This window comes from Rhipicephalus sanguineus, chromosome 6 (assembly GCF_013339695.2).
Source record: "Rhipicephalus sanguineus isolate Rsan-2018 chromosome 6, BIME_Rsan_1.4, whole genome shotgun sequence".
Lineage (NCBI taxonomy): Eukaryota > Metazoa > Arthropoda > Arachnida > Ixodida > Ixodidae > Rhipicephalus > Rhipicephalus sanguineus.
In genome coordinates, this window is record NC_051181.1 from 26,944,050 (window position 1) to 26,968,147 (window position 24,098).

Sequence of the window (24,098 nt, forward strand, 5' to 3'; positions counted from 1 at the left end):
GCAGGAGAATTCGTGGTACTTTACAGTAGCGTCTTTTCTCGCGTTCGAGTTGCACAGCGGCACACAACTTCGCGGCATCACACCACTAGAAGAAACCACCTGCCCCACACGCGCACACCAAAGAACCGTACTCAAGCACAGGAAACATGAGACAAGCTGCTCACACACACGATCACGCAAAAAAACACACGAGAAAGCACACGAACACGCATTAAATACTGAGGCGACCACATCGTAGCAAAAAAACTATCTAGTGCTTAGTTTTCATAAACGAATCCAAACGTATACGAAAAGCATAATCGTCGTCTGTTTTATTCTACCAAACAAGTTTCGTTCAGCAACATTTTGCAGACGTTATATCCGTGCGCTTTCTCTGAGTATTAGCTACCAAGTGGGCACTTCTGTGTCAAAGCGTCTCGACAACCTTTTTTGAAGCAAGGATCTTCAATGAACCGCTGTGACGCTAACGTGTGCCTCTGGGTATCAGTACAGCAACAAAGTTGAGATATATAATGTGCAGACGTTGCAGCACTCATTCTTAGTTGCTCCCGAATTATGCTTGGTCATGCACTGTTCTTCGTTCTCTACAAACATCCATTTTGCCAACAGCCGCTACAGGATGCAATAAGTGGAAGAATTGATGCCCATTTCGAGAACATGGGATGTTCATAAGAATATATTTCGTTTACGTGCATGCAAAAGATGACAGCGCAAGCACCCCGCTGTATAAAATCTTTTAACCACGTTTAGCTCAAAACTGCAAGTTGCTACTACTTTTCGTTACGCGTACTGCGACGATTAGGCGACACCTAAGTGACTGTGCAAGCGCCGCTTAGAAACGGAGCGCAAGAACATAACCTTCCCACGTGGCTCTGATGTCGCGTTGTCATATTAAGAATAATACGTCCTGTACAACTTTTTTTTTTTTTCAGTTTGCGGCAGTGAGCACAAGTGTCGAGAGCGTTGGCGTCCTTTCTCTCCACTAGGCCACTTTTGACAGGCCACAATGCAGCTGCCAGGAGACCGGAAGCCATGCGTGGCGCATCCGCTTACAGATGCCTGCTCAGTGACCTAGCGACTGATGTTCGCCGGCGCAACGTAGGCCGCGAGCATTGGACCGGAAGCGCAGGCAGTCGAGTCAACAGCTTCTCGGGCGTCGCTTGCGCAATCATATAGTTCAAGCGAATCCCGCATATTCAACGACCTGTCACATGTTCCGTCCCGTCTTTCATAAGGTTGCACGCTTACTCCTAGAAATCTAAAAAAGAAACCCAGAAATCTTCAAAATATAATGCTCAAAATTAGTCCCAAAGCTGCCATTGCTTAAGCTAATTTTCAAGTCCACCCAAAGCACTTACCTAAGTGCCCTACCAGCATGCGTACTGGGCGTTTATCTAATCTAAAGTATGCAACGAAAATGTAAGCGCTTGAACGATTATAGCGGTCTTATTAAGGCGAACACCGATATATTTCTCATGCGAACGTGGCCTTGGACGAAAAGACCGCGTCAGCCAAACGTCGCAAAAAGTCGAAGTGATCGCGAGCTTCATGATCACTTCGTGTATGCGGCGTTCGCGTGACTAAAATAATAAAAAAAAACACGGCTGATCCCTCTGTCATAGGAATCGCTATAACACGAAAGTGAAACGTGTCTTCACAGACGTTGTGGAGCGTTTGTTGTGCACTGTTTCGCCATAAGGGCGAAGGAATGCAACAAATTGTAATGTCACGCGAAGAACGGCAAGCAGCTCGAAACTTGCAGCGCGCTGTTCAAGCAGAAAGGGCGCAAGGAAACAACATGCACAGGATGACCGCGAACTAACAACTGTCACAGCTCGACAGTTAAAGCGCGCTGCTCAAACTCAAAGGAGGACGCACAAAACGAACGCACGAGTATACACAGGATGAGCGCGAACTAAATGTCACAGTTGTAACTTATTTGTGTGTCAGCAGCGCGCTCCTTTCGCAAAAATGGCCGCTGCAGTCGGCGAAGTGACCTTCGTGCTCTCTCTAACTTGAACGCAAACTTGCGGTGAGGGCGCAAGGCGTACGAACTACCGCCATAACGAGCGCACATAACGCACGCACGAGCGACCACGCCCTGTAGAGGCGCGCGCTCATCCCAACGCGTGGGGCGACGAACTTTAAAGCGCGCCCTTCTCGCCATCTTGCTAGTGATAACGAAAAACAGGCTGAAGTGCCACCAATGTCTGAGTACCGCCACCGGTAAATGGTGTATATAAATAGCTTGCCGTTAGTAGGTTGAAGAACGGGTCGTCTGTGGCCGAGTTGTTTCGCGCTGCGGAGCGAAAGGTCGTAAGTCCAACTCCCGGTGACGGAACCTTTTCTTAGTTTTTTCTTTGCCATCTGTTAGTCTATATATTTTACAACTTCATATTCGTGCCGGAAATACGTCAGTGGAGCCGTGGTGGACCCCGGCAGAAAACACTTTCGTGTTAAAAGAAGCGGCGTTCGTGCGATATAAACGGCACGGTAAAATAGCCCCGGCGGTGCCTGTGAGTTTTTTCGACCTATTATTGTTACAACCAATACTTATACATGAAAGAATGTGCTAACGGCACAAAAAATAACGGGCAGCACATTTACCAATTTCTCAGAAACTTAGGGCCGCAGAACACTCTCATTCCGGAACAATGCATTAATGTTTGCGCCAGTGGACGCTGCTAATAATTTTCATGTACGATCGACATAGATACAGTAAAGGGCCTGTGAAGGACAGTGATTAACCTACAAAGATGCAGTGACGGTTCCTCGGGATCGTTAGCGGAAATGCGCGCATTTCAACTGTTCCTTGAGCCACCAGCGGTAGCGCGAAGTGCTTATACCAGTAGGCATATGGACGTGTTAGCCTTGCTTGAAGATCTGATGTGACAGCGCAAATATTCATGACATAAGGCAGGAGCAGAGGATAGCATTGACCTTCCTGCCTAATCATTTCGTTCTTTACGCTGCCACATCAAAATATTCTGATTTTGCCTAGTTTCTTGCTGGAATGGGCAGGACAATTCCGATTAATTGACCTGAGTATTCCTTAAGTGCACTGCAGATTGCATAGGTCTCGACAGCAACGATCGGTGCCGGTTTACCAGATCGCGAGATCTTTCCAACCAGCGCGCTGAAATTAACAGTCGATTTAAAGTACAGATTACCCCTCATGCATAATGAATGATATTCCGTATAGCAGCACTGGCACAAACAGTACTGGCAAGTGGCAGAAGAGACAGTAGAAACGAGAGAGTCGGGCCTGAAGATGGCGATTAAGAGTCACAAGTGACAAGGGTGGCTCCCGCGTATGAACACTGGTGTGCTTATCATAGTTCACCTTGCGGTGACTTACTAGTGACCGCGGCAACGACGCCACAGAAACGTGCCCGAAACATATCCTTCGCTATAAGGAAGCTCGGCCGACCAAGAGGTGCCAGAAAAGTTCGAGAACCTTCCGCTGCTAGTAGCTTACTGCCGGATCGCGACATACTGATCCAGACAATCGTCACGAGGAGCAGCACGATGGTCCGTGAGCTGCGTTGCGCCACATTAAGCAGCCAACAGGGGCGCCTGCTTCATGGCTATAAGTGGTACATCGTGAGCGCGGTGAAATTGAATGCGAGACATCGTAGCCACGTGATGATATAACCATTAGTTCCTGTGCCATTAAGCTTATAGATGAATCGCGCCGCTCGCTGGCGTTGCGGCGTGAGAATTGCTCCTCGGCAAGAGCAAACGCGGTGGGTGGACCCGATCTTTGCCGCGGGCGTCTGTCAATGAGGCTGATTGATGCGCGAACTCGGACACAAACTCGTTGATTCTGAAACGGCCCCTGTTCAACTCTTGACTGTTATAGTGCCGGTGTGCCTGTCAAACGTTTCATGCGGTGGACGCTAAGCAGCAGCTTCTTTGCATATAAATAATTTGGTCAGCTTCCATTACTTGGGCAAGGCTAGCCATCGGAGGAGCTTGTGCTCACCTAGCTTCTTCCAGCTTATTACGTGCCTCGTCTACTCAGTCTCTTTCGGAGTGAAGACAACGTCAGTTCGGTCTCAATTCTGATGGCATTAAATAGCTAGGTCATCAATAACATGATATTGACGAGGTCTGTCTCAACTGGCAGTGTTTTAGTTACCGCGACATTAATTTTCCAGGTTTAATTAACAACGCGTGAATTAGTGTTTAGCTAATTAGCATAATCCTAATTAGCAAGCTTCTAATTATCTTGACCTTAGATAAAAATGTCCTAATTAGCCTGATTTTAACTAGCACGCCCCTAATTAGCGCTGTGTTACTTAAAATGGTCCTAATTAGCTCGGTCTTAGCCTTACACGGCTTCATTATCGTGGTCTCAATGAGACTTAGATTAATTAGCTCGGTCTTAGCATGACTTGGGTTAATTAGCTTCTCATAGCACGTCCTGACTTAATTAGCTAAGTATACCGCCCAGCCAATTAGCTAATCAGCGGGGCGCACGTGCTTGGGGAGCGAGCAGACAATGAATGAGAGGACGAAGACGGCGCGCGCCGGTCGAGAAACCCGCTAGAATGCACAGGCCGACAATGATGATTACACACGTGGCCTCGGCGATTAGATCCGGCCGCGGTGTTGTAAGGGGCTCGGCCAGAGCTAATCCCAGAGTCCACGGTGCTGATTATTCTAAAGGATACTCAGTGCAGACATTAAACGCTTGAAAATGAATTTAAAGAGCCTCGTACCTCTAAAAATTATTGTTAGTAAACGTTTCTGAAACTTTTACTTGCATGGGTGCACTTCTGCACCAATCCGCAGAACGACAAACAAATGAAAGAAGATGCCTCTGGTTTGAAGACACCATCCAACATTTGTAGACCGCCCTTGACGTGACGCCGCGTTCCTATCGTAACCAATGGAAACGCAGCGCGCGCTGTGGGACTGGATTTCATCTTTTCGTACTGTTAGCTGGTTCAGAGCCTGGTTCAAAAGAGGGTGTCGCCAGAGCTCGGAAAGATTCTGAGTTTCGCCAAACTCGGGCCATCCTGCATAGCACCCCAGGTCCTCGACATTCGTTCAGCGCAAAAAAAAAAAGCTCCGAAAATAAGAGAAACAAGTGCGTCAATGCCTCTTTAAAGAGTACTGACACAAAAAGTTTACATCTCGTTCTTTATCTTACCATAAGTAGCTACTGGCACGGCTGGAAACCTTGTTTCCTCAAGAGCGCGACGGTTAATTATTGGAGGCGATTTTATAGCGCCCCGTCGCAGTTTCGGCTTCGAGAGCGCCGAGAGACACTGGACCCAGAGGGGTTTTCATGTAAACTCATCTGGCTGCGCCAGCATACAAAACCGCGTGCACACATGAGCACCGCGCTGACAACCCTTTTCAACAAAGGCTCCCTGGGATGTACAATGTGCGAGCCTCCCCCACTCCCCCCTAAAAAAACGTCACGGCTGTGGCATCGATATCCGTCTTCCACGTTATTCCATAAAGGAGGAGCTCCTTGTTTCCGTTGAAAAGGTCTGCTAGGAGAGAGCGCTCGCAAGGAGCATGGCAATCCAACACAAACTCGTGATGCAGGTGGTTTTGGTTGTTTACATTCACAACAAGTTGGCGTCGATGACGTGAGGCGGTGCGCTTCACGTGCAGTTACGTGAAACCCACTTTTGATTTTAAATATGTTCTAGGCTATATAGCCGTAGATATTTTGTAGACGATGCGTGTGTGTCCACACAAATCTGTCCACAAGTTACCTCCTCTTTAAAAGTTTTGTCAGAACCCCATTAAGTAGCAAGTCCTCGAGCTCTTCCTAATACGTCCGTTGTATTTAGCGGTCAATGGAGCATTCATTCGCGAAGCAATGCATTACGCTAAATAAAATAAAATATTCATCTTCGATTGCTTCAACTTGACGGTTTCACTTAATGTGGACGTTTAAAAATAATACCTTCGACCGAAAAGCTTAAGAAACTAGGCTTGCGCATATCAAAAGGCAGAATAAATTTCTGCCCTTACCAGCTATAATGTTTTAATAATAAAGCATATAAAGTGTCGTTATATATATGAAGCATTAGTGACACGTGTTGATTGCATATTAAATTCTCCTATAAAACTCACCCTCCACGATGTGGTCGCCCACGTGGAAACAGCCAATTGCTTCCAGCTTGTGTCTTTTGAACCTAGCGAAGAGATTTGGGCGAAGAGATTGATAATGGGCGGTTTGTATTGGTGGCGATAAAGATGGATATAATGAATGAGCATAACGATGCCAGAAAAGATATCGGCGTATTGAATTGTTGGACGCAGGCATAGGCTAAAACTGTGGGTGATCGTTTATTAGACGATGCTTCATTACTGCTAACACTGCTTTTCGAACATTTTTTTTTCATTTTGACTCAGCAAAAACGCACAGTTTCCCCGCAAGGGCGAGGCAATTAATGCGACAGCAACAAATTACAATGTCACACGAAGAACGGCAAGCAGCTCGATACTTGCAGCGCGCTGCTGAAGCGCAAGGGACGAACTAACAACGGTACACTGTTAGCAAAAATAAGCCGAGATGGGAGTAAATGGCTTGTCCTCTAGCGCACGCCCTGATGGGGGTTTTAAAAACACCGTCCGGACGGAGTAAAAAATTTACTCTCCAACAGGACGGGGTTTTTGGATGGACAGAGGGGAGTTTTCGTTTACATCCATAGGGGAGCTTTTCCAGGTAAATATGGGAGTAAATTTTTATAACCATCAAAAAGAAAAAAATGCTTTTCGCTCTTTAATTAAATTAGCATCGAAACACGCAAACTGGATCACACGTACACAAACATGCACACAACCTTCGCAAAGTAATACAACACTCACACTGACAACTCACCACCAGCGCTTCACAACCAAACTTTGGTCACCGAGTATATATAGGCACCACATCTTGACCTCCAATGTAGCTCAGATGGGACACTTCTTTTCCCCGAAATTAAGCAACAAACATTCATGGCGTAGGTGTAACTTTGTGATGAGCTTATAGATACCACTGAGGCACACCTATCTTTTACTATAAACCCGCCTAACATTCAACGCCTTCTTAATTAGCGTATTTTGATTATCAGCTGGCACTCTGTCGCATTGGATGTATCCGCCTTAGCAGTACTGTGCGTGAGTCTGTAAAATGCACATAATCGTACACGAACCACGAGCGGCCGTGCACGAACGCTTCAGCGGCACACATTCACGAGCAACACCGGCGAAGAAATGCGTCGCCCCGCCGGTATACCGCGTTGTGGCCGACGGCGTCGCTAGGCCTCTCCCAGGAGTACGGCACGGCTATACGATGAACGACAGCTCGCGATCAGAAAATACTTGCTGCTGTACAGTTTTCGTCGCCGTTTTTTTTTTTACACACACACACTGGCGCTATCCGAGTCCGCTGTCCGCGTTAAGCTACGGAGCGATGCACTTACAACGAACGAGACGGCTCGTAGTCGCGGTTCCTGTTGCTCGAAGTACATCAGGTACATCGGCGGTCGCACGTTGGTTCAATCTGTCTCGTATCGGCGCTCGCCTTCTCGCTAGACGTTTGACAGCGGTGGTTGCATGGCGCAAAAGAGACAATTTAAGCATATTCATTCCAGCAGCTTTTATTTTCTGTGAAACATATTCTTTGCTTCACCGGTGGCCGGTGCGAGCTCGTAGAACTCACCACGGCGACCGGTGTGGCGCTGCGAGTTCGGTTCGTCGCCGGCTTGGTACCGACGACGTAGCGAAGCCTTCTTACCGCTTAGAAGTTGCAGCCGGTGAAACATCGTTTCGGTGACCCTCCGAGAAGCAAGCGTTGCCGGTGGTCGGAGCGAGCGCGTCGCCGGCGCAGCTCTCACACCGGCCGCCGGCCGGCTTGATGCCGACGACGTAGCGAAGCCTACTTCTTACTGCTTCGAAGTTTTAGCCGGTGAAACTCCAGAAACAACCCGCTGACGATCGCAACAGCGTACTTTTGTTACCGATGAAATTATTCTTCGCAGTTCTTCGTAACTCGGCACGTTGAAGCGAGGTATCCGTGGCGTGTCGGAGGCTTGCACTCGTGTGCATGGGCATTGCCGCTTGACGGGAGAATAAACACGGGACAGCCAGCTCGATGTGTTCGCGGTCGGACGCTGGCGCGAGTTGAACTTGTCTCTGACCAGAACGGTTCAGTGGAGAAAATAGTCCTACACGTCTACACAAACCAACCGGCCGTTGCAAATCCTCGCTGCACTGATAACTTCGTTGTCTGTCGACAAATACTCACACGGCGACCCACACAAGGAACTGGAGCTTCACACCGGCGTGCTACACGCACATTCACACACGCACGGACGTCACGACCAAAAATGGTTTTTAAAACTCCCATAGGGAGTTTTTAACCACGGCACGCACGTCACGACCAAAAGTACTTTTTAAACCTCCCATAGGGAGTTTCTAACCACGTGACCTAAAACTCCGTGGGGAGTTTAACAAGGTCATGTCGTTCATAAACTCCCTCATTAAGCAAGGGGCGTTTTTCGACGACATGTGCCGACTTCACTCCGCTACCACGGAGTAAATGATTGGGGCATGGGGGTTTTGGGGGCTCATGTGCTGGAAAAGCTCCCATCTCGGCTAATTTTTGTTTACAGTGTATCGGCTGGACGCTCGCTACTTAAAGCGTGCTACTTAAACACAAGGAAGGACGCTTGAAAAGAACACACAGGTATACACAGGACGAGCGCGAACTATCTGTCGCAGTTGTTACTTTGTGTTTCAGCAGCGCGCTGCAACCCAACGTTTTTAGATATCTTTTTTTCTTGATAACTGCAGCGCCTGGAGTGACCCTTCCACGTCTCCTGCCGCGCAGTGGCGTTCGACGCATTGTTTACCCGGCGTTCCACATCGCGAGTGGATACGAAAATGGGCCATTTTTAGGACGAAAGCCTTTAATGTCTCCTACTCGCTGCGTTCGTCCGTTCGTGCCCTGAAACAATGCCAGCTGCAGCCTCTCCCCCGCGCAATCTCTTAGCAATCACGTGATGGCACATCGGCACATAGCAGCAGTTGCGCGTTGCTACTTCCAACGCGCGTTGGCAACTGTTGCGCAATGCGGCGGCGGCGTACTGTCGGCCGCAAAAGTTTGTGGGATCTGCAGCGCGTGGCGGAGCGACGGAAAAATAAAGTCCCTTGATATATAGAAAGTAGCGACACTCTCCTCCGTATCCTCTCCGAAGTGTCCAACCCTCCTCTCCCAAGTGTCCAAACCGTATCTATCTCTTCTCCCAAACGACCACCGTGCGGGCGCCGACCCTATAACCCGGCTCGCTCCACTTTCATATCAAGAATGCTATGTCACGCTGATAACGCGCGCGTTTCCCAGGCGACGGCCCGTGAAGCGGGGAGGTGGAAGGCGGGAGAGGAGGGTGCTCGGCGTGGCGGCTCGGTTAAAAGAAAGACGGTACTTTCCCAAAAATATCCAGGGACTTTACGTAAAACTGCATTGCTGCGTCACCTACCGTGATGCGGCGGGTATTGAGGCTATTGGCCTCGGCGATTAGCGACGGCGCGTTTAGACAACGTCCCGTTGCCGGATCTAATCGCGGAGGCTGCGACCGATAGCCTCAACAACCACCGCATCACGGTAGGTGACGCAGCAATGCAGTTTTCGCTCGGCCACGCGCTGCACATCCCGCAAACTTTTGCGGCCGACAGTACATCCGTGCCCCCTCACACACTCTCAGCAATCACGTGATGGCGCAGCGGCGCGCGCGGAAACGCTCATTCGCTCCTTCTCGTTGCAGCAGTCCAGTTATACTCGCGGACAACTTTTCTTGGCAATGAAGGGAGAGCTACGGGGGCGGAGCGTCTGCACATGTACTGCTACGCGAAGTAGTGCGGTTTGGCGCGCGTCTCGTAACGCCGTGGAAAGTGATGGCTAGTGTTGCATTTCGACGCAAACGCTGCTTAGCGTCTAAGGTACAGAAAAAAGGCGCGACTTTTTCACGCATGCAAAACGCAAAGTGACAACGTGTAAAGCAAAAGAAATGCAAATATCTCGCTTGTGTGCGCTGCGTTCCGTCTCAAAAAGCTACATGTAGAAAATGAGAGAGTATTTTATATATCTCACGCAGAAAATACGGACGCAATTGTGGGACTACACTCATTAGCGGTAGGATACGTGCATTGTGGCACTGTAGCCTTCGCTTCATAGGCGTATCTACCGGGGGGGCAAGGGGGGCGCTAGCCCCCCCCACTGTGAAAAGTTAGGGGGGCTGAGCCCCCCCCCCCCTACTTTCGAGAGTGGTCACTGTCGGTTGCACACTGGCAAAGCATGACCTGAGGCGAACTTTTACTTCTACGCAGCAATCACTTATTTACATAATGAAATTTGTCCCTCGCTTCTGCTGTAGAGAATGCCTCCCGTGTCTCACGACAACGTACTGTGGGTTCTCTGCCGTGCAGGCCGCCTATGCGACGCGTTGCGCTACTGCATTGCAGAGAATGCTGAGTAGGAGCTCTTAATGTTAGAGCACTCTGTCAAGATTTTATTCTGCTCTACCTGGCCTGAAATTTACATACTCTACGACGTAAATAAGGGTAGGAACCAGTAAACGTTTCATGGACCGATCAGACACTCTTCCTGTTTCAGGAAATTCATTTTCTTTGATAGGAAAGGAATAACATCAATGCTGCTCTATATCCAATTTGCTCTGAGTTGATGAGCGACCAATCATAAACAGCTAACGACCAATGCGGAAGGAAAAAAATGCGGGTTATTTTTACATTATAATCACCCATATACTTTCCAAGAAAATTAGTGCTTAGACCGTTGGCATAGGCGTGCTTACTTGGAGGGGCCGGAGGGCCCTCCATGCAAAGTAGAAAACAGCGCAATACAACGAAGACAAGAAAGACCAAACAGGACAGCGCCGGTCCTGTTTGGTCTTTCTTGTCTTCTATTATTGCGCTGTTTTCTACTATGAAGTTCGAACGCTTCAGGTAAAGTTAATAATAATAATATCTGGGGTTCGCGTCCCAAAACCACGACATGATTATGAGGGACGCCTTAGTGGGGGCCTCCGTAAATTTCGACCATCTGGGGTTCTTAACGTGCACCTAAATCTAAGAACACGGGCCTCAAACATTTTCGCCTCCATCGAAAATGAAGTCGCCGCGGCCGGAATTCGATTCCGCGTACTTCGGGTCTGCAGTCGAGTGCCATAAGCACTAGACCACCGTGGCGGGGCACTCCAAGAAAAGTTGCAAATACAATTACGATGAGCACAAAGAATGTACTACACCCCTAACACGACAAATTCTTACTTAAAAAGAACTTGTGGTCGACATGTTAACAATAATATTAATATAACAATAGCAATAATACCAGCAATGTGCCAAAAGCACTATTTCGACTAGGAGCAAACAAGGCAGAATATAAGATACGCAAACCTAAATATCTGCAAGAAAGTGTAGTACTAATTACGGAATCGAAAATGTGCAGTCACTGTTGCCTACACAAAAAAAAAACGCAATTATCAGTGAGCAGCTTCTAGACGTTAACGAAATTTTATTGAATGATACAAATCTATACTACAGGGGAGGCCGTTATCGGCATAATTGTATTTATGCATAAAGTTAAATAAAACTTGTGTTTGGTCTAGTTTGTACATAGCTTTTAAGGTGAAAACTTCAGCGCAAACCCGGACGGACTACAGAAAATAGATGAGACAATCACAGCGCAAGTGCTCATATCATCTATTCTTTGTGGTCTGTCCGGGTTTGCGCTGAAGTTTTCATCAACTATAAAGCTCTTGAATGAAAATAGCGTGAAAAAACGTAGGATGAGACGAAGAGGGCTATACAACCCAAGCCCATACTTACGTTTTTTTCGCGCTATTTTCATTCATCATGAATTACCAACTCGCCCAACAGTCTATTCTTCTAAGTCAAAGTGGTGTGGGTTATGTATAAAAAGTGTTGCTTGCAATACTATTTGCAATACTATTGCAATACTATATATATATATATATATATATATATATATATATATGTATGTATGTGTGTGTGTGTGTGTGTGTGTGTGTGTGTGTGTGTGTGTGCGTGCGCGCGCGTGTGTGTGTGTGTGTGTGGACGGAGTAACGGAGGCCAGCCCCCCCACCCGCGAACAAGTTGGTATGTCACTGCTTCGCTTCATTGCCAAGAACAGTTGTCTGCGAGTATAGTCGGATGGCTCCGAAGCGGCCCGGTGATGATTCCAAGGCAAGCGGTTCGGAGAAGCGCCCCAAGAATGTAGATTCCCCCGATGCCACGGCATACCACCGAAACCCACGATATCACCGATTCCCTCGATACCATGGCGTTTGCGCACCACTCATCCTGTTCACTTATTCCGTTACTCGTTCGTTCATTTCGCTCAGCGCATCTACATTACAATGCTGTACCAACTAGCCCAAATGGAAGCTTTGCTAATAGTCAGTCGAATGGCTAAAGGCTTCAGCCTTTCGCCGAACACACTTTGGTATTTACAGTGTCCTTTAATTTTTTTTAGTGCGCGTCTCAAGGGCAGTTTTCAAACTGAAGCCAAACCTATAAATTAAAGTGCGCCCTTCGGGCAATCTCGCGGGCGATACTACAGACGCTGAAGCACCCCCGAGCTCTGCGTACCGCTAGTGATTGCTCGCCGTTAGCGTTCGAAACAACCGGAGCAGTTGTTTAAAGCGGTGCGCTACAGAACGAGGGGTCGCAGGTTCGAATCCCTGTGGGGGCGCTTCGGGATTTTTTTTCTTCCGATTTACTTTTCTTTGTGTCTTTTATTTATATATACATACATATAAATGTCCGAGACACGACGGAGAGGGCAAAAAACCGCCGAGAGTGTCCATACAATTTCTATGGCAATAAAATGCGTACTTGACACTGGCATGGAATGGAAGGCGCCATTTAGATCAGCTAACAAACACATTCTGCTCCTAGCCGGCATGGTGGCTTTTAGCGAAGTTCGTAAACCCGGTTTTTGATTCGCGGCAACGATATCCGCATTTCGACGGGTGGCAAAGTCAGCCGTGCACTTAGACATAGTGTCAATAACTGCAGATGCTCAGAAATATTCCCGAATCCCTCACTAGAGCGTGTCGAATAATCATAGCGGGATGTACACTGTACAAGAAGTAATAAATGAAAAATAGTCAAATATACACATCAGATAACTATATACAAAACAGTTCACTCACAGCATGTCAAGGGGCGAGACATGCATCGTAGAGGGGATACCCCACCCGTTGTCCGCAGCAAATGACCACCCCAACCTAACTTATAAAAAAAAGTAAGATCATACATCCACCGAACAGGTACAAAGCAAACACCCGCTACTTAACAAAATCAAAGTCCGCAAACCACCTATAACACTACTACAAATAGCATAAACTGTCGCCAATAATTTATTTAATCCCAAAGATATCTCATAATTGGGTGATTCCACGTAAGATCGAACAAACGATGGCTGGTCGACCTCTCAAATTTATTTCAAAATTTTATATATTATTGCCTGATGAGTGGAAAGAAGAGATCCGCAATTTGTTTTGCCGCCAAAAATTTTTTCGAGCCACAGGAAATCAATAATGACGAAGAGGTGGAGTGGAGCGCTCATCCGCTCTGCTGTTTTGGCCAACTTTCGTTATGAATTGCACAAAATATATTAAAGTTAGGTAACTGAAATTTATTTACCTAAATATATGCATGTTTTTGCTTCTGCTCAGGTATTTTTAGTTTTTATGTGTAGTGTAGATGTTTTTATAAAAAACCTCAAAAATGGCCCAATTGGCAAAATTTTCTTTACTTTGAAGGTCTTTATCTCAAAAAAGCCTCGTAGCAGCGGTACAAAAATTCCGCATTACGTTCTTCGCATGCTTATCTACCAAAGTGCCAAATCTTGTATTTATATAACTTTTCAGTAAAGAGATATCATCGGGCTAAGTTCAAGAAAACACCGAACAATGAAAACTTCTGACGACAATTAAAAAAAAAACCCCATTTTTTAAATTTCTTAAACTTCGTCCACTGATTCTCCTCCACATGAGCTTTCATAATCATTAAAAACATATTGCATAATGTCGTTTCACTAATAGTTACGGTGCCTCCAATGAGACCCTTAGGCAAGGATGGGCAATTCCGACTTCTTGCCCAGCAAGTGTATAAAATGCAGGCAGGATTGAATTTCTTTTTCTTAAAAGGCCAGCAGGTACCTAAAAAGGTGTCGCCGGCACTGAAGACGTTAATTTTGAAAATATTTGGTCACTGCAGCGGCCACGAGCGCGGGGCTACCGATCAGGCGCGCGCGCACCCGAGATGCTCGTTGTAAGAGACGGCGCAGTGAGAGCTCGTTTTGGCGTTCTCAGACCGATTGAGTTCGAAACAGCAACACCTCTCGGGTGACTTGAACGCACGTGCACCGGTAGTCGCAGTGATCTGGTTAATTGCGTCGATTTCTTTTTCAGGGGGCATAAGAATGTCATCGTTAAACTGTGCGTTCCGTGAAGATCTTTCATTGCAGCACGCGTAGCACAAGTAGTCCGTCTCACTGACAGTCACTGATCTTTCAGGCGTTAAACGTTCCTTCAAAGCATTTATTCTAGGTCGGTAACTCTGCGAAATTTTGGCTTCTTTGCAATAATTAAATGAGTACTGACACGATTTTGAGACATCGCAAAAGGGACATTTTTTGCTTCGTTGGTATGCAGTGTCCACGCTGTCCACACACTGGAGTCGGAGAACACGTATAAAATATTTTAATTTGACTTTGAAGTTTTCGTCGCTGAGCATTTGCAAGCCAGCCACACTGCAAGGACATTATCCCGACAAGTCAAGACAGTTCCCCCGAGTTCGCGAGTTCTGCGTCCTGCATGCAGCCTAAATCGTAGAAATCACTGTCAGGGTCACTGGACGACAATTCACTCATTGTTGTCTATTGCACCACGAGCAGATGACGGACTTCCCGCTAGTACTTCGCAAATTTCTGTATCTCCGTGACGTCACACTGCTATGAAACGACACAGAGAAGCCACCCCCTCGATATCGAAACCGAAAGTGTCTTTTTAAGGTGGCGCTACTTAAAATATATAGGATGCATTCCCAGGCACCACAATAGTCGTTTTAGGTTTCTCGACACCAGTAGTTTTATTTAGATCAACAATACGAAATTTTTTAAAATTCGTGTCAGTACTCCTTTAAGCTTCTTGTGCTTCGAAAGGTAGTCTCCACAATAGACTCATTCAGAGCTATACTTTTTCGTCATGAGACGCACAGGAGGAGTAGAGTAAGAGCAAAGCACAAGAACTATCCGCGCCGAATGAAGTGTGAACAGCGCACCGAACGCGCGGCCAGTTCACGCCGTCTGCTGCCGACATCTAATATAGGCAAGCGCATCCGGTTACCGATAGTTTTGCTTTTGTTTCCTTTGACAATCCATATTTTGCTTTGCCACTGGAGCACCACGTTCATGTTTTCCACTGATCGCAACTGGCGCAGCGCAGTTTCTGTGGCAGCGGCGTGCGTGAAGCGAGCGCTCATAGCTCCCTTATAGAGTTTTCATCTTGCTTCCATCTCCGCCGTGTTATCAGCGCCTGGCTGAGATGCGAACAGAGGGCGGATTGAATAGCGAAGCTCCAGTGCACGTGCGTTCAAGTCACCCGAGAGGTGTTGCTGTTTCGAACTCAGTCGGTCTGAGGACGCGAGAACGAGCTCTCACTGCGCCGTCTTTTACAACGAGCATCTCGGGTGCGCGCTCGTAGCCGCTGCTCCACCAAATAATTTCAAAATTACCGTCTTCAGTGCCGGCGACACCTTTTTAGGTACCCTGCTGACCTTTTAATAAAAAGAAATTCAACCCTGCCTGCATTTTATACACTTGCAGGGCAAGAAGTCGGAATTGCGCATCCTTGCCTAAGGGTCTCATTGGAGGGGCCGTAACTATTAGTGCAACGACATTATGCAACATGTTTTTAATGATTGTGAAAGCTAATGTGGAGGAGAATAAGTGGACAAAGTTTAAGAAATTTAAAAAATGGGTTTTTTTTTTTAATTGTCGTCAGAAGTTTTCATTGTTCGGTGTTTTCTTGAACTTAGCCCGATCATATCTGTTTACTGGAAAGATATATAAATACAAGATTTGGCACTTTGGTAGATAAGCATGCAAAAGAACATAATGCGAAATTTTCGTATCTCTGCTACGAGGCTTTTTTGAGATAAAGACCTTCAAAGTAAAGAAAATTTTGCCAATTGGGCCATTTTTGAGGTTTTTTATAAAAACATCTGCACTACACATAAAAACTAAAAATACCTGAGCAGAAGCAAAAACATGCATATATTTAGGTAAATAAATTTCAGCTACCTAACTTTAATATATTTTGTGCAATTCATAACGAAAGTTGGCCAAAACAGCAGAGCGGATGAGCGCTCCACTCTACCTCTTCGTCATTATTGAATTCCTGTGGTTCGAAAAAATTTTTGGCGGCAAAACAAATTGCGGATCTCTTCTTTCCACTCATCAGGCAATAATATATAAAATTTTGAAATAAATTTGAGAGGTCGACCAGCCATCGTTTGTTCGATCTTACGTGGAATCACCCAATTGTAACATCTAGGCATAAATACACATAAACGCTTAAAGAACTTCGACTATTCGTCGGACAGTATCACGCCGCAACGGGTAAATAATTACACGTCAACTGAATAGCTCTCAAATCAAGGAGAAAGTATTTGTAATTCCAGACAAAATGCGTAAATTAATGTTTATGAAAATTCAGCAAAACAAATACGTGCTTCCAGGCCCGCTGTCTTCGCTGTGTTTCGCTTATTTCGGCAGTTTCTTTCTCTCCCAACGCTTTCCCCTTTCCCTTTGTCATCCTAGCTCTTTGTTAACTTCCAAACATTCCTCAATCGGGAGGTCACTTCTTCCCTCTCCTAACTTTCTACAATTTGCTACAATCACTCGGCCACCTCATCTAACACATTTACCTTTATACGCCCCTGCTGCAACACATTAGTGAAAAATGGAGGTACGCTTAACTCACTCACACACCTTCCGATGTCGCGTGATAGATGCGAAGCAAGAAAGCTGACTTGTAGCGGAACTACGACTAAGGCGTAAAATGTAAAATATTTTTTTTTTTTCCGTCTTAAGTGCCTTATCAATGTGCACAGGTCTGTTGAGACGGACTACGCTCGTGGTTTTTGTGAAGCCGCACGAGAGACGGGCACAGTCTACATGGCTCGAAATTTTTTCGACGAGCTGCGGAGGGCAAATGGTAAATGAGGAAAAGACAAGATGGAAATAGTTTTACGTCATAACGACGCAGGACTTCTTCTTTCTTGCGTGAGCCCCATACTTTTATTATATTTGACATTGCACCACATATGGATGAAAGAACTTTATTGTTTGTCCGGCAGATTAACGACCCGGGCTCAGGTCTCCCATGTCGGGACGTGAAGGCCTTGCCTCTCCGCCGCTTCACGGGCCTGCTGGACTGCCCAGAGTTGGTCGGCGAGCTTGGAGCTGCGCAGAGCGGCTTCCCACCTCGCCGAGAGAGCATCGGGATTAATACGTTTGGCTTTAGCCTCGCATTCCCAGAGCATATGCTTAAGCGTAGCTGTGTCTGTCTGGCAGACCTTACAATTGCTGGTGTTATAGATCTCGGGGTATATTCGGTGATATAAGAGTGGATTAGGGTAAGTGTTCGTTTGCAGCTGTCTCCAGGTAACCGCTTGAGCTCTGCATAGATTGCCACGAGGCGGAGGGTAGCATCGCCGGGCCAAGTAGAAGGTCTTGGTCAGTTCGTTGTATCCCGTAAGTCGATCCCGGTCCGCGAACTCTTCGACAAGGCCAGCTCCTCCCGCACGGGTTGTTGCGTCGCGTGCGGCGGAGTGCACTGCCTCGTTAAGGTTGGGGAAGTGCGGGCAGACTTCGCCCATATGGGCGGGAAACCAGATCAAGGTAGCCTGAGAAACATGGCCGGCATTCGTGAGTATACGAAGGGCTTCGATCGAAATCCTACCCTTAGCGAAATTCCGTACAGCTGTGCGCGAGTCACTGAGTACAGTCTGAGTGTCAGCGTCAGTTATGGCCAGGCAATGGCCATTTCTTCAGCTACCTCCGGGTGTCGGGTCTTGACACTAGCTGCGTGCGTTGTTGTTTTCTCTGTGTTCATCACGACGATCGCGAACCCTCGTCCGTCCGGATAGCACGCGGCGTCAGTGAAACGCGCGTTCTTATCGGTACAGTATGCTTTCAATAGAAGTGTAGCTCTGGCTTTTCTGCGACCTGGGTTGTAAATCGGGTTCATGTTTCTTGGCACCGGGGTGACTTGTATCTTCTCTCTTATCCCCTTAGGTATGTCCGCCTTGTCACCGTGCTGTCGGTGATATGTGATGCCCAACTCTTGTAATATATGCCTTCCCGTGCTGGTGATGGTGAGCCTTTCGAGGTGTGAAATTCTTTGCGCTTCCGCTATCTCGTCCAAAGTGTTATGGATCCCCAGTTGGAGTAACCTCTCAGTGCTGGTGGATTCCGGTAGGCCGAGGGCGACTTTGTATGCCCTGCGGATGATAGTGTTAATCTTATTCTTTTCGCCTTTATACCAATTGTGCATAGACGCTACATATGCGATGTGACAAATGACAAAGGAGTGGATCAGCCTGATGAGGCTGTCCTCCTTCAGCCCACCTCTTCTATTTGTGATCCTGTTGAGAAGTCTGACGGCGTTGGTGGTCTTGTGAGTGAGTCTTTTTATAGTTTCACCATTCACCCCGTTGGATTCGATAATCATTCCAAGGACTCGGATGCGATTGACAATAGGGATGGTGCCCCCGTCTTTGGTCTGTAATTGGATCTCTTCGTTTTCTCTTGTTTTAACGAAACTCTTGGGGGGCCTGCCCTTACAAACCCCAGCTTTTACTGAGCTAAGCTTTAACACTTTTTGCCTAGGTGGTCTATTCGAGCTATACTGAACTTTCTGAAAAAAATATTCGTGCACCTAAATTTAACCCGGGACTCAGGAGGATAGCCAGTTAAGTCAAGATATAGATAGCCACATTGAGCACAGAGAGTGACAGTTGAACCTGGGAAAGTTAAGACGAGCCTAAAAGGCTCAGTCTCTCGGTGTTTATCCATCTTTCTTTCTCTTTTTCTTTCTGTCTATCTTTCATTCTTTTTCAGCCTATGTCTTTCTCTTTCTTTCGCTCTCTTTCCCTGTGTTTCCTTTAGGAGCTAGCTCGCCAGGTTCTTACGCTGGGGCGAAGACCAGCGCCGTAACCTGCGTACATTGCTCCCGCTAGCCTGACTCAGAGCACGCTCGCGCGAAAGAGAAGTCCTCTTCCTCTTGTTCTTCAAGCGCCTTGATGATGATATTAACGCAGGCAAAAACCACATTAGCATAGCCAACTGTAGCATGTGGCGCTCGCTCCACTCCGGCGCGTGCTCTAGTTTGATAGGAGACCGCTAGAGGGTCCCAACTGCGCGCTTCCTCCCTCTTTCGACTGTCGTAAGTCAGTGCGCTTCGATGCTAATAACATGAACAAGGCGGCGGAGCGGAGGGCTCGCGAGGCAGCAGCAGCGTGGGCTCGCCGCCGAGACCCTGCGGTGAGAGCTCGCGAGGCCGCAGAGAGGCGTCAGCGTCGTGCGGACCCCGAGATACAAGCCCGCGAAGCCGAAGCAGCGTGGAAGCGGCGGCATCAATGTGTATATAAGTATAAATTGTGTATATAGTTAATCAAAATTGAAAATTAATAAACCATTGTGTATATATGTATATATAACAACGTGTGTCACGCGTTCATATGATGGTAGAGGACTTGTACGGAAGATTCACGGGTTTTCACGATCTTCTCCGAACCAGCTCCTCAGTCATCATTCACTTCGTGGATATGGCGTGATTTCCTTTCTTTCTTTCTTTCTTTCTTTCTTTCTTTCTTTCTTTCTTTCTTTCTTTCTTTCTTTCTTTCTTTCTTTCTTTCTTTCTTTCTTTCTTTCTTTCCCTCAATCTTTTTCCCAGTCTCTCACACATAGCAACGCAATCATATGGTTCCCATAAATGCTTGTGCTAGCGTGCCTGGATAACCGAGTGGTTACGACGCTCGCCTTCGGACTGCAGATATCCGCGTTCGAGTCCCGACTCGCCAAGAAATTTTATTTCGTTTTATTTATTTCTTCTCCTCCTTTCCACTTCTCTCCATCCTCGAGCGTTGCGACGCACGGGGACATCATGGCGCGACGGAGTTTTGCGAACACCAGCGGATCAAGCTGGAGTCTAAGAGATCCGCTGTTAAAACGCCAGAAGGGTAAGACGCTACGAACAACCAGTGAGCGAATGTCTGCCGCCGCGCAATCAGTCCCCTGGCGCGTGCAGGTGGAAATGAGGCCGCCCAGTGGTCGATCAAATGCCGACGATTAACCCCCTTCTATACGACAGCAGGGCGTGCCTCGGTGCGCCGAAGAAGCGGGCCTCCTACGCGACGGTGCGACTGAAGTCCCATCAGGACGACACCCGATAACGCACAAAGGCTGAATCGTCGTGGTCAGGCTTCAAAAGAAAAGAAAAAAAGAGAACTGCTGCTGTAGCATGAGCGCCGAAGTATCCAGTCCATACTTAGGCCCAGAGTTCAGATGTTTGCACTCTTAATGCAAATCACGCCCTACATCCCCGAGTTCGATGATCGTACGAACCCCGCGTGAGATGATTCCTCGTCACTAGACCATCACAAAAGTGTATCAAGGTTTGCGACTGCACTTGAATCTGTATCCACGCTTTCGCAAGGTACGGAATGTCGTGCTAATTAACTATACAGCGCGGCTGATATTAGTTAATACAGTTTAGCAGTAAACGGCTAACGCACGATCGGAATCGACAGGCCTGAAATTTAACTTACGTCGTAACAAGGAGTGGATTAAGTGCATGTTAATGAACTACATAAGAATTGACATAACCGGTGAGCTGGAACTTAACCATATAATAAGGTTCAAAAGGCAATGCATAGAAAAACGGACAGAAAATCATTGCTTAATTGTCTCGTCTATTTGTTCCCTGTGTTTTGTTCTGCGCTGCTACCGCTGGTAGTTCTGAAAGTAAGATAAAATATGGTTTATAGGGGGGAACGTCATCAGCATATGCAAAAGTTTAAAGTTACGACTGTAAATAAAGATATATCATTGTACGAACCAATACCTGAAAAAATAAATTCCTAGGATATTTCTTTTTCTCAAAGAGATTCAGAATATCAGGTTTATAAATTCTTTTAAAAGCAACGAAGAATACTTCATTATAGATACCTCTTTGATTAAATTATTATATCCTCTATTACGCATCTCAGTGTTACGTGCAACATTTTGATAAAATCTCGCTGCTTCGGTTCGCATACTTTTATTTCACTTATCAATTCGCTATAAAATAAGTACTGCAGAGCAATCACACTTTGTCGAACTATGTTTGCCAAACATGGAAGTCTGACAGTTGTTGGCAAGCTTCATTGTTGCTCCTCACCCTAATCCAAGACATCAAAGAAATTGCCTCCAATGAACAATCCCATTACAATTTTCAGGCATCGCAGGGCTAGCCTGCAAGTACAGTTACGCTGCTGCGTTGACGACCACCATCATCGCACCATAATAATTATCACCATCACCTAACCCTCTTCCCTCGTCAGCCTTCATTCCCTGCCAGAGCAGCAGGTTTCAGTGCACAAACACAGAGCACCCTGTATGGCTTGATAAATACATTCTACCACTACTGGATGGTCCCAAAGCCAGCGGCGGTCGCCTTCACAAAAACAGATTACGAAAGCTGGAGACGGGCCGCACAGGAAGTGATTGCGGAACCGGGAATGCCTCATGGACGTCTTAGACTGTTGACTGCATTTGCCATCGTAGCAAGGACCTGGTGAAAGATTCACTCACCCGATCCAGACTCTCCGGGAGTGGGTCGAGCGCCTCTTCGGATGAGGGCAGCGCAGTTGTGACAGGCGTCGTCGCAGCTGTCGTCGCAAGCTCTTCGTCCAATCTCTGAGGTCACGTGGTCGGTAGAGGTCGTTGGAGCCAAGGTGAAACCGCGAGGACCACCCAGGGCCAGGTCGTCGTGGGCTGATGTGTCCACGTGCACGTCCTCAGACACATCCTGCGATACAGCCGGCCACAGCACTCGCATTAACATCGTGCCACTAAGATATAGGTGTTTGCGTATATAACGATGCCCACGCTTTCTTTCACGAAACAGAAAGTGCTAAAGTGGGATGATCATACGCTTGGGCATATTCGTGATCCTTTTGTTTAACGCAAGTAAAAGGACAAATGACTGAAAGAAACGTCGCCAACGCAGCGCTCAAAACGTTGGAAGGTCTCGCTGTGTCCACTACGCTCCTTTCAGTCCTTTGCACTTGCGTACGCTCCAAAACAATTAGTAAAAAAGTAGAGTGTGGGACACGACTGGACGCGACACCACCGGTGACGACGCAATTCCCTCCCTCCTTCACAGTCTCGACTGCGCTTTCTAAGCGCACCCATGGTGAAGGTGCCGTCATAGAAACGAGGAAGTCAACGACCATGGCATCTTCGTATGCTTTGAACGTGCAGCCTCACAACATTCGAAGAAACGACGTTATATTTAGTGAGGTATCACGCGAAATGTGTAACAATGTTGGCTATGAAAAATAAAGATTAAACTAAAACAACTCACTTAACGCTATGACACATCGAAGCAGCTACGGTTTCCTTGTTAAAAATACCGCCGACGACGGATTACGCAGCATCTGAAGGTGACCGAAGAGCGAGAGGGAGAGCGAACACTTTGTTGAAAGGCAGAGAATTGAGCCGGCGTACGGCGTACGCAAATCGCTGACTCGCTACACTGCGTGGGCAAAGGGGAGTGGGGACCAAACGACGGGAGGAGGAGAGAGGCGCGAAAAAACGAAAAAAAGATTAAAATCGGAAAAGATAAAATAAAAATCAGACCGAGTTTCTCACTCCTGGTCGGGGATGTGCGCAGGTAGGAGTCTTTCATTGTGTGCGTGCAAGGTACAACTACAGTTTCAGCTAGTTGGCGAACGAAGATGCACTTCGGCCTCGCATTGTACAACACCTCCAACGAAGGTTTTACTCATAGCATGCATTAAGAATGACGCGGATCACATATGTGCTTGTCATATTCCTTAAATCATGCTTCAGTAAAAGGTGTTCAATACTCTAGCAAAGTAACATTATTGATCTTTCTGTGAAGCAGGCATGTAGAGGCTAGTGTCACTATTTCCGGTATTTATTCGTTCTCTTACGGCGTAGCACGTTCACTTTAGTAGTAATACTGCAATCAATACACAAAGGGAAAACACAGCTACTGCCTGTGATTTTTCTCTCTAACCCTCTATTTCTTTCTTTCTCATGCAGTTGTTTTCTCTCTTTCTTTTCTCTGTTTGTTCTCTTTCTGTCTTGCTCTCTGTTTTTTTTTTCTATCTCTTTTTTGTGTCTGTTTCCATCTCTTAACGAATGTGCACGTGGAAGGTATGCCATATATATGCTTACGAATTATTTTCTGCGGATCCCACGAATGTTTTATTATTGCACCGCGATAATTTTACGTATATATGTTGCTTTCTTTCAACAATACCTTTAGTTGAAAGTCAGTGCCAGATTGTTTCTGCCTATATAGGTCCTTTTTTTAAATAAACATTTTTAGTTGAAACTTAACAGTAAGCGCTATTGTTTGTGCCCTTGTATCTTGTCTGCATTAGACGTTGAACCTATGGTGTTACCATCCCGTATGCGTAATTAACGAGATTTTACGACCTAAAACTACGATATCACTGTGAGGGACGTCATAGTGGGGTGCTCCGAAAGTTTCGACCACCTAGGGTTCTTTAACGTGCACCTAAACAGAAGTACACAAACACCTAGAATTTCGCCTCCACAGAAATGCACCGCCGCGGCCGGGATTCGATTCCGCTACCTTCGGGTCAGCAGTAGATCACTATAACCACCAGACCACCGTGGCGGGTATATCATCACGTATGCGTACTAACTTGCCCAAAGGTTAGCTCTCACAAGAATAATATAGTTGGAGCCAACGTATCGACAAGTGTTGTTGTTTCGT

The 24,098-nt window shown here is 46.8% G+C and overlaps 1 protein-coding gene across 1 annotated transcript in view; it reads right to left on the bottom strand.

Annotated features, from left to right (window-relative positions):
• Nucleotides 1-24,098, bottom strand: part of LOC119395659 (CUB and sushi domain-containing protein 1) — a 130,466-nt gene that overhangs the window by 61,192 nt on the left and 45,176 nt on the right. The window contains exon 5 of the mRNA XM_037662649.2: nucleotides 21,917-22,133. Coding sequence (XP_037518577.1) covers nucleotides 21,917-22,133 — 217 coding nt within the window. The remainder of the gene's footprint in view (nucleotides 1-21,916; nucleotides 22,134-24,098) is intronic.